The sequence below is a fragment of the Tiliqua scincoides genome, chromosome 1 (genome assembly GCF_035046505.1).
Source record: "Tiliqua scincoides isolate rTilSci1 chromosome 1, rTilSci1.hap2, whole genome shotgun sequence".
Classification (NCBI taxonomy): domain Eukaryota; kingdom Metazoa; phylum Chordata; class Lepidosauria; order Squamata; family Scincidae; genus Tiliqua; species Tiliqua scincoides.
Genome location: NC_089821.1, coordinates 227,604,480 through 227,627,118, shown reverse-complemented (window position 1 = coordinate 227,627,118; position 22,639 = coordinate 227,604,480). Strand labels below are relative to the sequence as shown.

Genomic DNA, 22,639 nt, shown 5'->3' with positions numbered 1-22,639 from the left:
GGCGGTTTACATAGGCAGGCTATTTAAATCCCCATAGGCATTTTTACAATTGAAAGAAGGCTCTATCTTTCAAGAGCCACAACAATTCAGATGTTTCGTTCTGATCTGGCCTCCATCCTCCCATGCTCAGAGCAGATGGAATAACTCAGCTCAGCTAGTCAGCTGCTTCAAGGTCGCACGGTGCCATTGGCCTCGAACTGGCGACCTGTGGATGCTATCTTCAGGCAAACGGAGGCTCTACTAATTCTTGACTTCACAGAACGAACTACTTTATCACTTTTGATTTATCAGACTCAAGAATTTATGACTTAGGATTTTTATTTTTTTAATATTTCTTAATATATGGAAAAACAGAAAAAACTAAAAAAAATACACTTATAGTTCAGGGGCAGTTCACATACACAAATCAGCTACTTCTTTTCCCACATGCTCTTGTGCATGGTTGTAACCGCTCCACATAGTGGCAGCTGGTGAGGTGTGGAGTTTGAGTTTAAGCAGATACTTACACTTAAAGGACAACATCACAGCTGAAGAAGAATTAATATCTTTTTCTTCTCTTCTATGACCATGTGGAAAATTGTCATGCTTTCTTTTTCTGAAACCACCTGTTACCATAAAGAAAAAAAATATAGCATTTTGGTTATCAACTCATAACTTATTTCTCAAAGATCAAGGATCCATACATTTTGGATGGCTTTCAAGAAATAGGCTAACACTGTGCTTGTTATCAGCCTTGACACCACTCCTCACCCAATAATGAATAGTTTTGATTGTGACATTACATTGAACTTCAGGGGTATTTGAATCCTCTCCAAAATTAATACAACTTCAGGTACAAGTCCCTACTTTCTCCCCCTCCTCTTAGCTACCCCAGTAGCTTGAACAACCTCAGTGTTAGGGCAAAGGGGTCCCCCTAGCCTTCGTTTTCATCAAATTAGAAAATGCACTAGCTAGCAGTGACCACATGTGGATTCCTATCACAGATAATGGTATTTATTTCAAAAGAGATATTGTCATACCTACAACTGAGAGTGTAACATGAAGTACGATATCATGTTCATTTTAGGAGCTAAAATACAGTGTTCTGTTCCGTCAGATTTTTGAATGGAAAATTGAATTTTCCATATGTTTCAAAATAAAGGTGCCTATTAGCATTAAAATATCACAAATTGTTCCTCATCAAGGCCCTTGGGTCCCATTTTCTCCCATACCATGTATGAGAACATACATGTACGTAAACAGAATTTTCTGCCAATCACATAAAAGGCAACATGGGCTCCAATTCTAAAAAACTGTTGCAATATTGAAACATCTTTCAAATGGGGTGGGAGTATTCAAGGCGCTACAAACTGCTATCCCCAGCACCAGTGAAGCTGAGGAAAAAAGAAACCAAGCAGGTGGTTCAACAAATGAGGAAAGGATAGAAAAAAAGAACAGTGCTTGATCAGATATCCCATCTTTTAAGAGGGAGTTTACTAGGTAGTTAGCCACAAGGAGATAGCAGGTATAGGACAGTTTTTCTCAACAAGTTGTACGGGTACCACCAGTGGTACTTGAGGTGGTGCCTGGTGATACTCGCAGAAATGAGACCCAAAGACCATGATGTTCAAGAGGAACAATCTGATATTTTAAGGTAAATAGGCACCCTTATTTTGAAACATATGTGATGTACAATATAACTCACTGAAACCTAGCCTTTATAAATAATGCAGCTATGTGTATTTGTTACCTATTTCTTAGAAGTGGTACAGATATTCAACAGTGTGCCGCTATTGTAAGAACGTATTTTCAAAGCACTAGATGTGCTGTGTTTGTACCTGCGAAAAAAGCAACTCTTCCCTTGCTGCTCAGCCACGAGACTGGGAATGAGACACAATGAACAGCAGCAGGAGGCTGAGGGCCCAGTCCTATCCAATTTTCCAGTGCCAGTGCTGCTGTGCCTATAGAGTATGCACTGCTTCCTGTATTGGGGAAGCAGTCACAGAGGCCTCCTCAAAGTATGGGAACATTTGTTCCCTTACCTTGGGCTTGCGTTGCAGCTGCACTGGTGCTGGAAAGTTGGATAGTATTGGGCCCTGACCTTGGTGGACAGAGCTCCAAAGCGTGCTTTTCCATGCTCAAAAAATGGGTATCACCAGTAGTATCTGAGGTGGTGTCTGGTGGTACTTATGGTACCCCTGGATATCTCCCACCCAGCAGTGAGACCAGGAGAGCAACACATCAAAACATGGTAGGAGCCTGGGCTTGGTGGGCAGAGCTCTAAAGCATGCTTTTCTCGGCCAGAAAAGGCCCTCTCATCCACCCTGAGCCTCTTACTGGTGCTTGTCATGTGGCATCTCCTCTCAACCCAGGAGAGGACAGGGATGGTGTCATGTGCAGTTACTCCTGGTGGTACTTTGAATAGGTGGCCCATGCAAAGTGGTAGGCAGAGGACAGACCTTGAGAAACACTGGTGTAGGAGCTCAAGCTTCAGGGGTAGCTCAGGGCAGGGGGGAAGTGGGGGGAAAGTGGGGGGTAGCTCAGGCAGGGGGGAAAGTGGGGGGAAGCTCAGGGCATGGTGGAAGTGGAGGGACTGGCACTTGTTCTTGAACAGCCCACCTAGACCCCCTTCACTGCATTTGCCACTGGCTGCAGCCCTGCTTGCCACGCAGCTGCCAGAGGCCCAGGAGTGCTCCCTAAAGACACCCATGACAGAGGGGGGACTAGATGAGGGGGGGGGCTTCTGCCCCCCGCCCCTGCCAGGCGTCTGGGGCTGAGGGAGGGGAGACGGCAGCAGAGGGGGGAGATGAACTGCAGCAGGGGTAGCAGCGGAGGGCCAGGCGTGGGGAGGCCGCCCGACCCCCCTCCCTTCCCCCCCTCACCGCCGACCCCGCCGCCACCTTCTTTGCCGCTCATGGTGCCTGCGCTGGAGCCGCGATGTGGGGAGGGGGCGGCAGCAGCAGCAACCGCCACCACGCGCCAAGCTCCGCGAGCTCCCGCACGGCGACCGAGCAGCGTTGCAGCGCGCGCTCTCTCAGGCCCTCCTTCGGTCACCAGCTCGTCAGGACCCCCTCCCTTTTTAATGTCTATCCCAAGTGCCTGCGGCGGAGTTCAACGAGCCGCCTCTTGCTTCTACGGCCACTCTGGCCGCGACAGAAAACACGCTCGCCCTTCCTCTCAGCACACGTTCAGGTATTTCTGCAAGCGGCGGAAGACAGGCATTCGTTGTTCGCCTACATCCGGGGTACACTTCAGGCCCTTCGCTACACTGAGGCTTTATGGGAAATGTAGTTTTTCCTCCAAGAGCCACCACTGATGGTGCATGAGTGTCAAACGCAGATTCCAAACCAAGCCTTCAGTCTGGTGAAGCTAAGAGGGTGCAAGGGTAGCAATTGCACCAAGCAACAAACTTTTTTTTTTTGGGGGGGGGGAGCATAAACTAATAAGGTGTTAGTATGAGTCAGCTCTCATTTCCATGTCTCATAATGCAGTTGCCCCCTGCTAACTGGGTACTTTTTCAAGTGGTGCTCCTCTTATATTGAGCAGGGGGACAATAACTGTCCCCCATCACCCCAGCACAGTGTCTCTAACCAATAGGGGGCACACTTTTTATTTATTTACTTAATTAATTAAATTCACTTTCATTGTGGAGGGGGGGTTACAAAATCTTCTTTGACCCCAGTAGCAGATGCCTGAGCTATGCCACTGGCTGGGGGCAGGTGGCAGAGCTGCTAGGAGGGAGGAGGAGGAGAATTTTACCCCATTTTCATTTTTGTAAAAGCCTGGGCATGACGTCACTTCCTGGACATCATTTTGAGCTAGGCACTGGGCTACACAATCATTAGCTATGCCACTGCACCTGGTAATGTGTTTTACTTCTAGTCTCCCTCTCTGTACAGTTTGACTTCTCAGAGCATTAGCCCAGAAGTAGTTGTGCAAGCGCCCAATCCTATCCAACTTTTCAGCACCAGTGCAGCCGCAATGCAGCCTCAAAGTAAGGGAACAAATGTTCCCATACCTTGGGGATGCCTCTGCGATTGCCTCCCCACCACAGGATGCAGCGCACACCTCATTGGCATGGTTGCACCAGCACTGGAAATTGGATAGGATTGGGCCCTAAGTACATTACAGATCCTATCCAACTTTCCAGCACCACTGCAGCCACAATGCAGCCCCAAGGTAAGAGAACAAATGTTCCCAACCTTGAGGAGGCATCTGTGACTGTCCCACCACCACTGAATGCAGTGCACACCCCACTGGCACCGCTGCACCGGCACTGGAAGATTGGATAGGATTGGGTCTTAACAGATTTATTTTGGGATACTAGAGCTCACTTCACTAGGTGCATGAATTGTTATCCTCAAGTGGTAGATTGTGATATTGCTAAGCAAAGACTGTATACATTTATATATCTTGCCGTTCATCTCCTATTGCTTCCTGCTCTTTACAATTTATCTTTCTATACACACAGGGCCAACCCATCCATGAGGCCAACTGAAGCAATTGCCTCAGGCAGCAGAGGGAGGAGGCTTCCATCTGTGTCCACCTGCTTGCCTCCACTGCTGCTGCTCCTTCCACTCCCATAGCTGGAAGAGAGGGACAGAAAGGAAAAGATAGGGTGGAGGAGAGGAGAGTACTGAATTTGAACGTTGGAGAGCAGGAGGAACAAAGGCCGGCACATCATAGGGTAAAGAGGGAGAAACATTTGGCATGCCACCTCAGGCATCAAGAGGGCTTAGACTGTCCCTGTATACACACGAACATACAGTATATCTGCCACTGAGGATAAACCATGCAATTGATAAAGGAACTCTTTAGTCTACGAAAGCTTATGTCACAATCTTTAAAGTGCTAGAAGGCTTTTTATGTTACCAATAAAATATGAGGGAGCTTACATTCAGGGGACCAAATCCAGTTTCCCCTGGTTCCAGCTCCATGAGTTTTAGAAAGTTTCTTTTACTGAGGGATGACCTTTACTGGCTGACCTTAAGGCCCAGTTCTATCCTCAGATAGACCAGAGTGTCTCCATGTATGCCTGTACAATGACAACCCCACTGGCATAGAAGTTTGTTTGCCAACAGATGCATCATGGATGCCAGTGCAACACTGGAAAAATGTGGTGGAGTGGAGATGGAGTGATGGGTTTAGCAGAGTTGTATCCTTTCCTGATGTGTGTGGTGTCTTTGGGACACCTCCCCATGTTTAGCAGAAGTGACTGCCGCTATACTTATTCTCAGTGCTTGGCACGGGAACACCCTCACCCAGCACTGGCTGCTCATGGCTCTGTGCATGCCTCCACCCCTTGCTCCATTCACCTGGTGGTGCTTCTCTGGCCACTGGCATTGCGGGTGGATGGATGTAGGAATTGGCTCCTTGGACATTACACTAATGATGCATGCATGTCATGCCAGTGATGTATTGATGTCAGGACACCGTTCCCTGGGCAACAGGCTGTGTGGAAGTTTCCATTGATGCTGTTGGTATTGCTGGGTAGGTCTCCAGCAGCATTACTGGGAGGGTTGCTCTGGTGTGGCATTGTCCGGACAGGTTTGGGATACGATGGATGACATGCTATGAGATGTTTGAATCGGATCAATTCAATAGTCTGACATCTGCTGACTTTTGTTTTTTGTAACCATATTATGTCTTGATTTCTTAATACAATGTTCAGTTAATTTGACTGAGCAGAGGACTGATCACAGTTAGATTTGTTGCATTTCTCAAGCACTTTGTCCAGTGTCCTCTACCACTTCTTTGAAGCTTTGTTAGTCTGATCACATAAGTCAGACAGTCTGATCTAATTATAGATCAACATTAGCTGCTGTGGCACAAATAGCTTATTTGCACCTCTATGGATAAAGCTGCTGCTAGTGGGGCAAGCAGGGCAGAGGTGGCTAGTTCTGCACTCACACAGGCCAATCCTCTAAATCAGCAGTCTCCAAACTCTAGACAACTGTGCACTGCAAAACTCATCCCTGGCACAAACAGAGTTTGCCGTTCCATGGGGCAGCCTGATTCTTTTCTGATCTCCCCTAAATCTTGCGCTGGCCAGCTTCATCTGCCCAGAAAGCCTGCTGGGGCATCGGAATGAAGGAAGTGGCTTGCTGATGCAAGGTTTAGGGAAGACCAGGAAAGAAGATAGCAGGCTGCCCTGCAGAATGGTAAACTCCATTCACCTCGGGGAGGGGTTTTCATGGGCGCAGGATCTGGCCTACAGGCCAAGGTTTGACACTTGCTGCTAAGCATTTACTCAGATGCCATCTCTACCCCTGTTCTTTGAAATCCTTTCACTTGCCAGGAATTGAATTCAAGACCTTAGGCCAGTGATTTTCAATCTTTTCCATCTCAGGGCACACTGACAAGGCACTAAAATGGTCAAGGCACACCACTAGGTTTTTGACAATTGACAAGGGACACCATACTGCCAAGTGGGGGGGAGGCACACATCTCCCATTGGCCCTACTAATAAATGACATTCCCCCAAATTCCTGTGGCACACCTGTGGACCACTCACGGCACACCAGTGTGCAATAGCACAGTGGTTGAAAATGGCTGCCTTAGGCATATAGCAAAACCCTACAACTCAGCTATGACTGCAAATATGTACAGGACTCGTTGACATGTCCAATATCTAAGTCAATCACCCTTCACTCCCAATGTATAACAACAAAGTAATTCATAACATTGTGGCTTTCTGACTCTCCACCCTGCTTCCCTTGTAGTTGTTGGAACAAAATTGGGGTGTGGAGGAGAATATCCTGTTTTTCCTAACCAACCCTTCCCTTCTTATACTCCTGCATTTTGCTGGGCCCTCAGGTCTGACATGAAATGTCTCCTCATATAAAATGTCTAAAGTTAGTATTAATAATACCTACCTCTTGTTTTACTCATGTAGACATTTTTGGAAGAACAGACTTGCTTAATGCCAAAACCTAAGTTGTGCTTGCAAAATTTTGGAATAATGAGGTCAAACTTCCCACATGCTCCTGCACATTCGGCTGGCAGCACAGTCACATGCGATGCCTAGTAAGGTACTATGCAGTACAATAGTGACTGCATTCATCACTTTCTCAGGCTGCCTTAAAGTCTCTTCTGTGCCGAATAAGGTTGCCGTCTTTTTACCATGCCTTTAACTTCAGCCTGACATGCAGAAATTAGTTGCACTTCTATTCATACATACTAAGTTCTGCTGAGCACAATGGAACTTACATCTGTGGGAACATGCAAAGGATTGTTCTATAAGCCAACAATGCTTTTCCCATCAATTTATTTCCATGCCAGAAAAAGAAGTTTTACTAGTTAAATTTTTCTTAGTAAAGACACATGAATAGGCCAGTTAAAAAGTTGGAGTCTTAATCTGGCCGTGCAGAGAATGATGATGTGAATGGTCCAAGTAGGCTGCTGTTAGTGCATAAATACTCATTCCAGTGTTGCAAGGTAGTAACCCTATGCACAAGGTGAGAAGGTGGAAGGGATAACAGAAGCTCTGACTCTCAACTACTCAGCGGGAGAAGAGAAGCTTGATAGTTTCTGCTGGAGTCCATCGATAAGCAAGTGTGTTTTCGGCTTTAAGTACCACATGAGATTGCCAGCTACCTGGGAAAAACAGCTTGGGCTGCTCAGCAGTCATAAACCCAACCTCACTTCAAACCACAGGTCCTGCAGAAAAGGATGATTATTGATGATTCTCCTAAAAATAGAGATCAGTGTATCAGATAAGCTTCCTGTGGTCAAAGGAGTTCCACAACTTGGGTGAGAAGACTCTGTCCACCATATTTGCCTAATATAGCTGAACTGTGAGGGCAAATCAAATCAGATGATATGCAGTACTTTATAGATGAATAAAATTCCGTGGACATCAGGAAGTCAACAGGTACCTTTTAAATCTGCTAATTAACAAAAAAATATGAGATAGTATCTCATCAGTATCATCTGCCCCTTCCCCGATCTGCCATGTGGCATTCCTGGCTGGGGAAGAGGGAGATCAAATGCTAGCTCTTGAGAGGACTGTCTTGGTGGCCTATTCCATTTGTTCTGCTATTGAATACCTTTTTTTATTGCATTTGTAGACTTTTTCAGGACTTTGATGCATGATCTGTATTAACTATTTAATCCTGTCATGCAATATGATAAACTGGCACACATGGGTATGTCACTGATCTATATTTATTTGTGCTATACATATGCAAATCCAAACATATGTGTTTCTAGCAATCTTATTCTTAACCTATTTCTGCCCAGCCCACAGGTATACACATTTGATCCCTATTGCATATATGCAACATTGGGCAGAAATGGCTTAACTAAAATGCTTCACACATACCCAGCCAAGTGACTTGCATGGTTGGCCTGGGCCTTTGCCCTAAATTCAGCCCCAGGAGAAGTGGGCAGACACTTTAGCTCTTTTCCCAGTTCTATAACCATGGGGAATCTGTCCATTTGTTTCTCCCCATGAGTGTTTCTCCCCATGATTGCAAGTGCTAGTGATGGAGCATCTGCAATCATAGGGAGGGTATCTTCTCATGGACATTTGCATTTGCAGACAAACACCATCCACAAAGAGAGTAGGAGACAGGATTATGGAGCAAGGCAGGGCCTGCTGGTGGGCTCCACTGCATTCATTTTCCAATGAAAGGGATATGAAGAGGCCTAAGGACCAAAAGAAAAATGGGTGAGAGAAAGAAAGAAGAGTTCCTGCTTCCTCATCTCTCTAGGCAGCAGCAAATGTAAAGCTAAAGTAGATATCTCCCAGATGCAGCTTGGCAAACCTACAACCTGAAGAAAGTTTCTTGTTATCAAGCTTAATTGTCCAAAATGTCTGGAACAGATAAATAAATCTGTCATTTCCACTCCACCATCTCCACTACCTAGTTTTGTCAGGTTACATTTGTAGAACCTGACTCAGCAGCTTTGCATCTCTTTCCCCAGAAACATCCACCCAAGTTTCCCAATCTATGAAAATGGACCTTGTTCAAGAGCAGCAGCACACACAGGCATTCTGTAGAACCCTCAGAAAGATACCACCCACCAGGAAATGATGCAAATGCCACTGAGGAAGCAGAGGGCACATACAAAATCTAGCCCTGTTTAGCTCCTTGTTTTTTTTTTCCATCTAGGCCACATGAGCCTCAAAGTTTAACCTGAGGTGTCAGCACTTATTCTTCTGGCATGACTTCTGTACATTTAAACAGCTGCATGACATATGCATTTAACCACGAAGCTTTTTCCACACCTACATCTCCACTCTGTGAAAAACTGCAGCTGTTGCATTTTCTATGTATTATATATATCAGTAAGATAGCAACCCCAATGAACTCACTATCACAGGGACAATTCTGTCTTTTTCCTGGGTCTCACTGGAGCACATCACAACACTGGTCAGGTCATGCAAGTGCTCCTAATCAAATAGATGAATAAATCAAGTTTTCTTATTTCCAGTTGGGGGGGGAAGAGAACATAAAAGAAGGATAGTGTTTTTATCCTTGCTTTGCAGTAACTTGTAAAAGAATATCAAAGGAAAGGAGAAACACTGTCAGAGCATAGGAAGTAAAGGATAGAAACTAGATTAATGATTAAACAAATTTATGCAAAACAATCAGAGCATGGGTTGACATTCTGGTGTAATTTTCAAAGGGCAAGCCATCAACATGTCCTCATTCTGAGTCACAGTGACGCATCTGTATTAAGTAAATATCACAATAAGTTAAGAGGTCACATTCTGATCACCTTGTGCCACTTTGAAAAACAGTTTACTGCTGAAGGGGATCTTTTAAGCTTTCAGAAATTTTAAGCCTTCTGTGACATATAGTCACCTGGTTGGAATCAGATCTGAGAAAGCACATCCAGTACTATGGTGTTCAAAAAAGAATGTAACAGATAAAAGAATCTGCATGTTTGTTATAATCACATTCAGTAATTAACTCCATTAGCCAATATAATACTTTTTTGACCTGTGTGGATAAATGCTTTTTGTCAAATCACTCTATCTGTGTAAACCTTTAGATATGGGCTATACAAATACCTTCCCTTCAAATGAAAGGGATAGGTGTTTTTTAAAATGTTTTTTTATCCTACTTTTCTTGCCATGTAAACCAAAGCAGCTTATTGTAAAGAAACTAAAATCCTACAGTTGAGACTCCATTTTAGCACACTCAAGAATCCATCTTAGAGGGAAAATTTGTGCTAGGAGAATAGTTAACTAGGATACTTTCTACACTAGTAGGATAGACACAAGCATCAAGACGCTTGTGTTATCAGGACTATTAGGCTTGCAAGGTCATGTTCTGGTTCTGTTAATTAGAAATTGGTATCAGCTGGGTGTTACAGGAAGGTAGGGGCAAGTCACTCATGGACAGGCCTTTAGGTGACTATATAGTCATCTAAGGGGCTAAGGCACTGTTTCTCAAACCGTGAGTTAGGACCTACTAGTTGGGTCATGAGCTAATTTCAGGTGGGTCCCATTCATTTCAACATTTTATTTTTAATATATTAGACTTAATGCCACCATACTATGTGACTGCATTTGGGGAAATGTTACACATCTGTACTTTTAACAGGCTACTATGTATATGCTTTTAACAATGATAGTAAATGGGACTTACTCCTGGGTAAGTGTGGGTAGGATTGCTGCCTAGGATTGTTAAAAATCTTCCTGATTAATGATGTCACTTCTGATCATGACATCACTTCTGGTAGGTCCTGACAAATTCTCATTCTAAAAAGTGGGTCCCAGTGCAAAAAGTTCAAGAAACACTGGTCTAAGGTGTAGGGAAGCTATGATTGCCCAGAACCTTCAAGAAAGTATGTACATGGGGGGGAGAGGCTGAACCTCTGATAGAGTAGAATTTTCCTAAACATAGTATCCCAGGTATAAAATTCCTTTGTGGGGGAGGGTAGTTGCTTGGTCCAGTGCTATAGCCAGCCAGGCTGAATTAGCTTTTTGCACATGCTCAGGAGCTATTTTCCCAGAAGAGCTTAATGTGTTTTAGGTGGGGGCTTAGTTTTATTATTCTCTGCTCTTTCATAATTCCCAGAAATGCACTCTGAGAATCTTATGGTTATTTATGCTTTTGTTGTTTAATGCATTCTTAAACTTTACAGCAGTGTGTGATTCTTGGGTGAGAAAAGTCGGATTCAGCTAAATCCAGTACTGACCACAGAGTCATGCTACTGAATGTTTAAGTATCCAAAAGGAGGGTCACTCTGGATTTGTGTCTCCTCTAGACACAAAGCTAGAAAGTTGCAGACATCCTACCTGGTTTTAAGAACTGGCAGTTGGAGCGTATCTTACTATTTTTAAGGCTAGTTTTAGCCTTGTTTGTAGTCTGTTCATGACAAACCACAATTGACCCCACAGCAGGGCCTGGTGAGATTTTACTTTGTCCCTGAACGGTGGCTGGAGAGGGTTGTGACACATACAAAAACTATTCAAAGCACAACAGAAGTGGCAGCCAAGGTCATGGAAAACACTTTCAGAGCAAATGAATGAGAGCAGTAATAAAATATAGACACTAGGAAACAGTATCGGCTGTGCCTAAAAGCCTTTCTAAAACAGCTATGCTTTAGCTTGGTGACCAGGGCAGGCTCCATGTTTGATGGGCTTTTGGCAAGGTGGTCTCCTGTAGGCCCCCTACTAAGGTTGAGGAGGGACTTACCTTGGCAGTGTTGATTGTTGGACTCATTAGCAGTCACCAGCTGCTGTTTTTTTTTCTGATATAGCATTGTTCAGGGGCACCAAAAGGAAAAAATTATCTGCCAGCAGCTGAGCCCAGTCCTCCTCCAGGGATCAAGGGCAGGAATAGGCAGAGCTGAATAATGGGTAGAATTACCAGGACTGACCTGCAGCCTCCAAGAATTGGCATCTGACTTTGGGAGACTATTGAAAGCAATCCTTGAGACTTGGGCCTCCCTAGCTAAATGATGTTATGTTGGGGGTGGGTCTTTAGGAATAGCTTTTGTCAGATTTGGCAACCTTAACAGTAGGCTCTGCCAGAGTGTGAGGGCCCCAAGTGTTGACATTGGGCTTCCTGAGAAGGCATTTATTGAAGACTTGCTCCTAATGGATGCCTACTATGCTTGCCCATTCTGCTAAAAAAAATCCTCATGCTGATTGTTAAAAAGCCTCCCTTTTCTCCCCACCAAATTACCTGCGATTACTTTTTCTTCCCAAAATCCTTTTCCGGCTGGATAGGTTCTACATGTTTGCTATTTCTCCCTCCCTCTCAAAGTATGGGGTTCCTATAAATAAAGTATTTCCTTTCTTTATGACCACATGTCTTGAAGAGATCATCTCAATAAAATACTCCTCCAAACCCTACTGTATAAACCAGTTATGTTAACAGTTTGGCTGATGGGTTCTGAGCTGTCTGTGACAGATCAGGAGAGAGATCTTGGGGTGGTGGTGGACAGGTCGATGAAAGTGTCGACCCAATGTGCAGTGACAGTAAAGAAGGCCAATTCTATGCTTGGGATCATTAGAAAAGGTATTGAGAACAAAACGGCTAATATTATAATGCTGTTGTACAAATCGACGGTAAGGCCACACCTGGAGTATTGTGTCCAGTTCTGGTCGCCACATCTCAAAAAAGACATAGTGGAAATGGAAAAGGTGCAAAAGAGAGCGACTATGATGATTACTGGGCTGGGGCACCTTCCTTATGAGGAAAGGCTATGGTGTTTGGGCCTCTTCAGCCTAGAAAAGATACACCTGAGGGGGGACATGATTGAGACATACAAAATTATGCAAGGGATGGACAGAGTGGATAGAGAGATGCTCTTTACACTCTCACATAACACCAGAACCAGGGGACATCCACTAAAATTGAGTGTTGGGAGAGTTAGAACAGACAAGAGAAAATATTTCTTTACTCAGCGTGTGGTTGGATGGCGTCTGGCCTATATGCCTTTGAAAGGGGATTGGACAAGTTTCTGGAGGAAAAATCCATTACGGGTTACAAGCCATGATGTGTATGTGCAACCTCCTGATTTTAGAAATGGGCTATGTCAGAATGCCAATGCAAGGGAGGGCACCAGGATGCAGGTCTCTTGTCATCTAGTGTGCTCCCTGGGGCATTTGGTGGGCCGCTGTGAGATACAGGAAGATGGACTAGATGGGCCTATGGCCTGATCGAGTGGGGCTATTCTTATGCTCTTATAGGATCAAGGCTAGTAGAGGAGAAACAGTATAAGAACAGTTGCTGCTTTTGTACCTTATGCAAGATTGCAAGCTCTTGATACTTTTTACATGCATTTTCTTCTGCCCCATTATACTTTAAGCATTTTCAAGGGCTTGTGACTTGCTTGAGCCAGAGGGTAAAAACTGGTAGGAATTTTTTATCCCCTAGCAAAAGCAGTAGCTCAGTGAGAAAGGTCTCATCCATAACAATAAGCCTTTGAACTATCACAGTACAAAGTTTAAAATGAGGACAAAGGCAATACAGGAATGCCTTGAGATTTGGCAAAATTCTCATCTATAACATTGTTTCAGAGTTGTAGATACAACCCTAGAGTAGCTACAAAATTAACAACAAAACAGTATTGATACATGACATAGATCTTCTTCAAAAAAGAACCCTGAACACATTGTTCATTGTAACAATATTCATCTAATCACCATCATTTATCTAAAGTCCAGTTCCAACACAGTATTACATTCTAGTGGGGCTGGAAAATATATTCCTGGATTGGGTTATGCAAATAGAGTTAAGTTCCTTGGAGTAGGCTTAGGGGGCAATCCTAACCCCTTTCCAGAACTGACATAAGGGTAATGCAACTTTGAGGTAAGGGAACAAACATTGCCACACCTTGAGGAGGCCTCCGTGACTGCCCCCCAACTGCAGGATGCAGCACATGCCCCACTAGCACAGCTATGCCAGTGCTGGAAAGTTGGTTAGGTTTGCACTCTTAGTTCTCAACATTAAGGGCCCAATCCTATCCAATTTTCTAGCACCAGTGCAGTCACAATGCAGCCCTATAAATATTCCCATACCTTGAGGAGGCCTCAGTGACTGCTCCTCCACTGGAGAATGCAGTGCATGCCCCATTGGCACAGCTGCACCAGCACTGGAAAATTGGATAGGATTGGGCCCTAAGTCAACATGGCCAGAACAAGTTTAGCTCCTCCCAGCCAAATGGTGCCCTCACAATGAATCCCTTTACTTTATCCCATATAAACAAATGGTTGCATTTCATCCTTGGAGAGACAAACAAATGTTGCTTACTTCTGGAAAATGGAGATACAGTGAGGGCCAAAGCACCCCTAACACTGATAGTTATTAGTATGCAAGAAAAGTGAAGAGTGCACAGATTATCTCGACTAAAATATGCAACTTGTCCCTCAAAACAGCCACAGTGCCAGAGGTTTGGAGGATAGCAAACATCATGCCGATCTTTAAAAAGGAAAAGAGGGGGGACCCAGGAAACTTAGGCCTAACATCTATACTGGGTATGATGGTGGAATGCCTCAAAGATAGAATCTCAAAACACATAGATGAACAGGCCTTGCTGAGGGAGAATCAGCATGGCTTCTGTAAGGGTAAGTCTTGCCTCACAAACCTTTTAGAATTCTTTGAAAAGGTCAACAGGCATGTGGTTGCGGGAAAACTCATGGACATTATATATCTGGGCTTTCAGAAGGCGTTTGACGCAGTCACTCACCAAAGGCTACTGAAAAAACTCCACAGGGAATTAGAGGACAGGTCCTCTCATGGATTGAGAACTGGTTGAAGACCAGGAAACAGAGAGTGGGTGTCAATGGGCAATTTTCACAATGGAGAGAGGTGAAAAGCAGAGGGCCCCAAGGATCTGTCCTGGGACCAATGCTTTTCAACCTCTTCATAAATGACCTGGAGATGGGGTTGAGTAGTGGGGTTGAGCAGTAAGTTTGCAGACGATGCCAAACTTTTCCGAGTGGTGAAGACCAGAAGTGATTGTGAGGAACTCCAGAAGGATCTCTCCAGACTGGCAGAATGGGCAGCAAAATAGCAGATGCGTTTCAATGTAAGTAAGTGTAAAGTCATGCACATTGGGGCAAAAAATCAAAATTTCACATATTGGCTAATGGGTTCTGAGCTGTCTGTGACAGATCAAGAGAGAGATCTTGGGGTGGTGGTGGACAACTTGATGAAAGTATTGACCCAATGTGCAGCAGCAGTGAAGAAGGCCAGTTCAATGCTTGGGATCATTAGGAAAGGTATTGAGAACAAAACGGCTAATATTATAATGCCGTTGTACAAATTGATGGTAAGGCCACACCTGGAGTAATGTGTCCAGTTCTGGTTGCCACATCTCAAAAAAGATATAGTGGAAATGGAAAAGGTGCAAAAGAGAGCAACTAAGATGATTACAGGGCTGGGGCACCTTCCTTACAAGGAAAGGCTACAGCGTCTGGGGCTCTTCAGACTAGAAAAAAGGCACTTCATTTTGAATGGAAAAATCCATTACGGGTTACAGGCAATGATGTGTATGTGCAACCTCCTGATTTTAGAAATGGGCTATTTCAGATGCAAGGGAGGGCACCAGGATGAGGTCTCTTGTTATCTGGTGTGCTCCCTGGGGCATTTGGTGGGCCGCTGTGAGATACAGGAAGCTGGACTAGATGGGCCTATGGCCTGATCCAGTGGGGCTGTTCTTATGTTCTTATGACCTGAGCTACATTTTCACTACAGGGCAGTCTTGGAGGCCTGCTCAATGTAAGGGAATATTTGTTCCTTTACCTTGGGGCTGCATCAGAGCTGGAAAGTTGGATAAGTTCAGGCCTTTAATATGTTTTAACTTAAAGTGACTGTAGCCATCCTTATTTTTCAACCTCTGGTTCCGATCAGGCCACTGGGCCCTTAATTATATGACTAATAAAGCCCACTGGTAGGTAGTGGGCCCAGTGATATTCTAAGTGGGCAAGATTTTCTAAGCTAATCTGATCAAGGGTACCCATTAGGTTTAAGCTTGCTAGCTCCAAAATAAGGATTTGTAATTTTAGCACTAAGTAGCAGCTGTTGCAACCATGTCCTGAATGAATGTGAAAGATAAACTCAATAATTACACAACCAAAAAGCAGGTTGGTTGAACTGCTCACATGAGATGGTAGGCTACAGGAAGCAGCAAGTTGGAGGGAGATGCCCTGTGATTGGCTTCTTTCTTGCCCATGGCACCATGAGCAAGGGTTATCCTTTTCTCACATGTTCAGAGAGTGGGGAAGGCTTGCTTCTTCCATGTCCACTACTGTGTCTCAAAAAGGGGCCAGTGGAGAGAATGCTGGGATTGGAAAGATTCCCATCTGTAGATTCTCCCAGCTGAGCCGCTTTACAAAAAGGAGTGGCAGGAGAAGGAGGATTTAAATGCTAAGGTGTACACTAGTGGTGTAGTGAATATGCATTGGGGGGGGGGATAGGGAGTAGGCCATGGACCTACTTAAGAGGATTAAAAAAAAATTCCAGACAAGAATTTCAAATTATCCATTTTGTAAAGTCCTTTCCTTTTTTGTGTTCATGGTTTAAGGGGCTATGATAATATTTTTCTCAATTTTGAAAGTAACTCCTCCAGAAAAAATACATGCAGTAGTAGAGTGGCTTCCACTGTATTCATAGAAATGGCATGCAAGTTAAGCTAGAGATATGCAATTAAAGTACAGAGATTAGTTGTAGTCCTAAATCGGAACACCATCAGCAGGGTGCTCCTTGTCCATCTGATTTTCTGCCTGATTCTCAGCATGTCTCTTTAGACATTAAGCCCCAAATTGGGTTTTCCAGTACCCATTTCCCATCAAATGTGCTTTTTTGATTAATTACATTTAACAACTTCCAAGGAAACTGGAGCAGTGTTTTGGACTCATAACAACCATGGGCTAAGAGACAATGACTTCCTCAAGACCAGCATGTGATGTGAGATTCCTAAATTAATGATTTGAATTTGGCGTTCCCATATCCAGTCCTGATATTTCAGCCACTGCCCAAGGCTCGCCTAAATTGTAGTGCTGTGCTGTTTCCTCCCTTCAATTGGAAAGATCCCCACAGGGTTCTCCTGGGTTTAAAGGGCTGAGTTGGGAATTCAGCATAGTGCAGCTTCAGCATGATGGAAGCAAATGCTTGTGCACAACAAGAAGTGGTTAGCTGACATCTGCATATCTGTATCACAAAACACCCATCATTATTTTGGGTAAGGTGCATGCAGGGCAGGCCCTGGCATAGTACAAAACATAAGAACATAAGAACAGCCCCACTGGATCAGGCCATAGGCCCATCGTCCAGCTTCCTGTATCTCACAGCGGCCCACCAAATGCCCCAGGGAGCACACCAGATGACAAGAGACGTGCATCCTGGTGCCCTCCCTTGCATCTGAAATAGCCCATTTCTAAAATCAGGAGGTTGCACATACACATCATTGCCTGTAACCCGTAATGGATTTTTCCATTCAAAATGAAGTGCCTTTTTTCTAGTCTGAAGAGCCCCAGACGCTGTAGCCTTTCCTTGTAAGGAAGGTGCCCCAGCCCTGTAATCATCTTAGTTGCTCTCTTTTGCACCTTTTCCATTTCCACTATATCTTTTTTGAGATGTGGCAACCAGAACTGGACACATTACTCCAGGTGTGGCCTTACCATCAATTTGTACAACGGCACTATAATATTAGCCGTTTTGTTCTCAATACCTTTCCTAATGATCCCAAGCATTGAACTGGCCTTCTTCACTGCTGCTGCACATTGGGTCAATACTTTCAAGTTGTCCACCACCACCCCAAGATCTCTCTCTTGATCTGTCACAGACAGCTCAGAACCCATTAGCCAATATGTGAAATTTTGATTTTTTGCCCCAATGTGCATGACTTTACACTTACTTACATTGAAACGCATCTGCTATTTTGCTGCCCATTCTGCCAGTCTGGAGAGATCCTTCTGGAGTTCCTCACAATCACTTCTGGTCTTCACCACTCGGAAAAGTTTGGCATCGTCTGCAAACTTACTGCTCATCCCTACATCTGGCATTCTGACTTAACCCATTTCTAAAATCAGGAGGTTGCGCATACACATCATGGCTTGTACCCCATAATGGATTTTTCCTCCATTAAGTCTTCTCCATAAACACCAGCATGTATTAGTATAATTCAAATATGGGACCGTGAACTTACATCTTAAGACCAAAACTACTAGGCCCCAGTAGTAGGTCACCCAGTTTAGGTTTCAGAATTCCTAGGCCTCAATAGTAAGTGTTGCCCCTTCTGCTTTAGTGTGTGTCTAGAACACATGGCACTGGATCAAGTCTACATGTGTTTTGACACTGTTTTAAGGTGAAATTAACAGTATGGAGTACAAGTCTGGACCAAAGAAAAAAATGGGAGAAATGAAAAATAAAAGGCCAGGCAAGTTTATTGCACCTGGACTTTGTTTCAAAAGCTCACATAATAACAAGGAAGATAGTGAAGGGTGGATGCTCATGGATTATTAGAAGAAATATAAATGAGGAGGACTTTGCAGAAGTAGAAGAGTCCATTCCTATGTATGTCTACTCAGAAGTAAGTCCCATTATAGTCAATAGATTTAACTCCCAGATAGGGCTGGACTTAGGGCAATTTGGCCAAATTGGGCCCTGTACCTGGAGAGGCCCCACATTGGGGCAGCAAGTGGAGCACTAACAGCCGCAGCTGGCACCTTGCTCCATATCTGACACTCTGGCATGAATCTTATATGCTGAGGCATCATGAGGAGAATGCAGGGAGCAGAGCATTGCCGCTAGACTGCCCGCCTGTAAGCCCCTTGTTTGGACTGGCTTGAAATCATTAGTGACACTGCTGCTGGGTGTCTTGTTGCTGCCACTCACCCTGGAGAGTAGGGGCTCCTGTGGGGTGGGGGCCCCACAAAAATGGCCTACTCCCTGTTTGCATTGGGCTCTGTAGCTCCTAAGGTTGGCCCTGCTCCTAGGCAAGTATGGATAGGACTGCAGCCAAACAGAAATGCAGCACTGCTACTCAAAGTAAGGATGTTCGAGGGTGGTGGGGATAAGATCCTCTCATACAGGTTTGTATGGAAGAGTACAGTCTTTCAGGCAGCCTACATCAGAGCAGTCCAACTTCTAGCAGCAGGGGGGGGGAGGCGTGCAGGACCCTGGTGTGATGACCTGGAGGTAACTGATGGTGACGTGATGATGTCACCACCAATTACTTCTGCATTCTGAGTCATGGAAGTCATTCAGCAGCCTCAGACAGCCAGAGGCAAGATTTTTCTATCTCAGTGCTGCACCATTCTGGCTCCTCCTCCAAAGATGTGGCAGTGGGGGGCCTGTGGCAAAACTCTTGGGGTAGCCAAAAAGGGTCTTGCAGACTGCATGCAGCCTATGGGTTGCATGCTGGACCACCATAGCCTAGAGTAGACCAACGGCTGCCAAACCCCAGCCCGTGGGCCGGATCCAGCACCTGCAGCAATCCCTCCCCCAGATGAACAGAGCCTACCATTCCACCGAAGAGCCTCTTCCCTGTGTCTTGATCACCCCCAACCTTTATACTGGCCAGCTGTGTCTGCCTGGAATCTGGGCGTAAAGCCTGCTAGGGTGATGGAACCTGGAAACAGATGGCCAGCGTGAAGGTTGGGAGTGATTAGAGGCACAGAGAAGAGGTTCCCAGGCAGAAGGGTAACCTCCATTTGCTCCAGGGAAGAATTTCTGGCATGCAGCAGTCTCCAGTTTGGAGACCATTGGCCTAGATCAGGGGTGTCCAAACTTTTTGGCAGGAGGACCACATAATCTCTCTGACACTGTGTCAGAGGTCAGGGGAAAAATTAATTTACATTTAAATTTGAATAAACTTACATATGTTTACATAAATGTATATATTAACGATGAACTTATATGAATGAATGAAGGTCCTACAATAGCTCAAGGTCCATAAAAGGCCTTGCACAAAGCAAGGCTAGCCTTTCCTTTGCTGCCGCTACTGCATCACAGACGTGAAACAGCAAACAGTTGAGGGAGCCCTCACCCCACAGCTCATGCTAGAGGTCAAACAGTCACCCTCATGCTGAGAGAAGTTGTGTTGGGCCAGTGCGGGCTTCAACAAATCTCTGGAGGGTCAGAGGCTCATCGGAGACGGGGGGCTCCCCGAACGGCTGCATTAGTAGTCCTCGAGGGCCACAAGTGGCCCCAGGGCTGGGGTTTGGGCACCCCTGGCCTAGATGAAGGCCAGTATTTCAGATGATATTAAAATTAAAACTGTCAGTTAAAAACTTGTTTTAAAATGTAGCAACATTTTGTTTGTAGGAAAATTTAGGAAGGGGGGCCCATACAGGCATCTTGCCAGAGCCCAACACCAGCTCTCAGAGACCCAGCTGGCAATGGTGAAGGAATCTTAATGCCAAATAAGCCTGCCAATCTTGCTCAGAACTAAGGGCCCAACCTTATCCCAACTCCCATGCAGCCTTGTCAGTGGGGTCTGCTCTGCTTCCTGAGGTGGGGGGGGATCAGTCACAGAGGCCCCCTCCAGGTAAGGGAATGTTTGTTCCCTTTCCTTCCGGATGTGTTGGTGCTGAAGGTTGGATAGGGTGGGGCCCTAAGTAAGGCTACAATCCTACCCACACTTTCCTGGGAGTAAGCCCCACTGACTCTAAGGGGACTTACTTCTGAGCAGTCACGCACAGGACTGGGCTGTAAGAGGGTCCAGTCCAGCGGCTGGCAAACAATGAGGAGGGCGGAGCTTCCCAACCGGGAGCCCCACGCTCTATGCCCCTGCAGATGTGAAGGGCCTGCGCGGGGCGCTGCTGGCTGGGAGGGGTGCGGGAGGCGCCATCCAAGCGCAGACCCTCCGCAACGCACAGCGATCTTGTCACCACGTTCCATCCAGGACCACGTGGCCGCCTCGCCTTCCACCCAGCTCTGGCCCCTCGAGCAGAAGGGCGGATCGGGGCGGGGCGGGGCGGAGCGGAGGCCCCCGCCGCGTGCAGCGACGGCGCTCCCAGCAGCCCCGCCCCCAGGCTCTGCCGCCGAGGGGCCCCTGCCCCCGTCCTCTCTCCTGCCGCCCCGCCCACCTCGCGGCTCCGGCGCGCACAGACCCTCCCCCGCCGGGGTGAGTGACTGGAAGTGGCGTACGTGCAAAGCGCAGCCGGAGAGTGGCGGCGTTAACTCCTCCCCTCGGCTTCGGCTCAGGCGACCGCGAGGGGGTGGGGGGAGGAAGGAGGCTCGCGCCGGGAAGGGGCCGTTGGGAGAGCGAGAGGGAGGCGAGGCGGCGATGAGGCGCTGGCTGGAGTGAGCTCCCTGAGGCGGCTGGTGAGACCGAGGGCGGCGGCTGGCGGCGCTGCGTGAGGCTGGGGGGGCGGCGCCCTCCGCCCGCCCGGGGGCGAGTAGAGCGGGGCGCGGCGAGGCGGCGCAGCCCTGACGGGCTCGGCCATGATGCTGTGAGCCTCCCGCCTCTCCGAGGCCGCGGAGGAAGCAGGAGAGGCGCCGGGGAGAGGAGCGGAGCCAACATGGCCAATGACAGCGGTGGGAGTGGTGGCGGCGGCAGCGGCGGAGGGGCAGGCCAAGGCGGCGGCGGCGCCAGCAGCGAGCGGGACCGGCAGTACTGCGAGCTGTGCGGGAAGATGGAGAACCTGCTGCGCTGTGGGCGCTGCCGCAGCTCCTTCTACTGCAGCAAAGAGCATCAGCGGCAGGACTGGAAGAAGCACAAGCTCATCTGCCGGGGGAGCGGTGCCGGTGCCGCCGCCGCGGGGGCGGGAGGTGGCGCTGTGGAGCCCCGAAGCGGCGGCGGGGGCGGCCACCGAGGCCACCGGCACGCTGCAGAACGAGGGGACAGCGGGGAAGGGGCGGCGGCCGCCCCCGCCGGCAAGAAGGTCACGGCGCTGCCGGCCAAGCCGGGGCCGGGCGCCGACGCGGAAGAGAGCCCCGCGGCGGTCGCGAACAACCACGTTGCCCAAGCCGCGCCAGAAGCCCGGGGGCAGGAAGAGGACGGCGGGGAAGCGGCGGCGGCCGGGGAGGCCGGGCTCCTCTACCGGGATAAGTCCAACCTGACCGGCGAGGCGTCCCTGCGCCCCAACGGGCAGATGAAGTCGCTGGTGCCGCAGCGGCTGGCGCTGGAGTACATCGTGCCCTGCATGAACAAGCACGGCATCTGCGTGGTGGACGAGTTCCTGGGCAAGGAACTGGGCGGCCAGATCGCGCAGGAGGTGCGCGCCCTGCACCACACCGGCCGCTTCACCGACGGGCAGTTGGTCAGCCAGAAGAGCGACTCCTCCAGGGACATCCGCGGGGACAAGATCACCTGGGTGGAAGGCAAGGAGCCCGGCTGCAGGACCATCGGGAAGCTCATGAACAGTATGGACGATCTCATTCGCCACTGTAACGGCAAGCTGGGCGACTACAAAATCAATGGCAGGACGAAAGTGAGTGGCTCCCCCTCTTCCAGTCTTTCTTTCTCTCCATCTCCTGGTGGCACTAAACGCACCTGTGGCTGTACTGGCCCTTTACTCATCCATGATTACTGCCAGCCTTCTCTTTTTGAACCCCTTCTTGAGGGAAACAATAAGGGCGGGCTGTGTGTAGTTAGCGTTCAGTTGTGTCTACTCACTTGGTTCTTCCAGTTCAGCAAGTTAATGCCCAGGCTGTGCTACCTCTTTGTTGAAGCAATGGGGAGGGAGGCCCTTTTAAAGTTGACAATGCCTTGTAGTTAAATCCAGGCAGTCAAAGTGGGTGTG

At 47.1% G+C, this 22,639-nt stretch overlaps 2 protein-coding genes across 2 annotated transcripts in view; one reads left to right on the top strand and one right to left on the bottom strand.

The window, feature by feature from the left end:
- TSNAX (translin associated factor X) overlaps window positions 1–3,165 on the bottom strand; it is a 29,078-nt gene extending 25,913 nt beyond the window's left edge. The window contains exons 1-2 of the mRNA XM_066616831.1: window positions 2,880–3,165; window positions 507–605 (exon numbers count right to left, since the gene is read on the bottom strand). Coding sequence (XP_066472928.1) covers window positions 507–605; window positions 2,880–2,895 — 115 coding nt within the window. The 5' untranslated portion in view covers window positions 2,896–3,165. The remainder of the gene's footprint in view (window positions 1–506; window positions 606–2,879) is intronic.
- A 17,879-nt stretch (window positions 3,166–21,044) lies between these two features.
- The window catches only part of EGLN1 (egl-9 family hypoxia inducible factor 1), a 34,890-nt gene continuing 33,295 nt past the window's right edge, over window positions 21,045–22,639 (top strand). Inside the window, exon 1 of the mRNA XM_066616796.1 lies at window positions 21,045–22,327. Coding sequence (XP_066472893.1) covers window positions 21,416–22,327 — 912 coding nt within the window. The 5' untranslated portion in view covers window positions 21,045–21,415. The remainder of the gene's footprint in view (window positions 22,328–22,639) is intronic.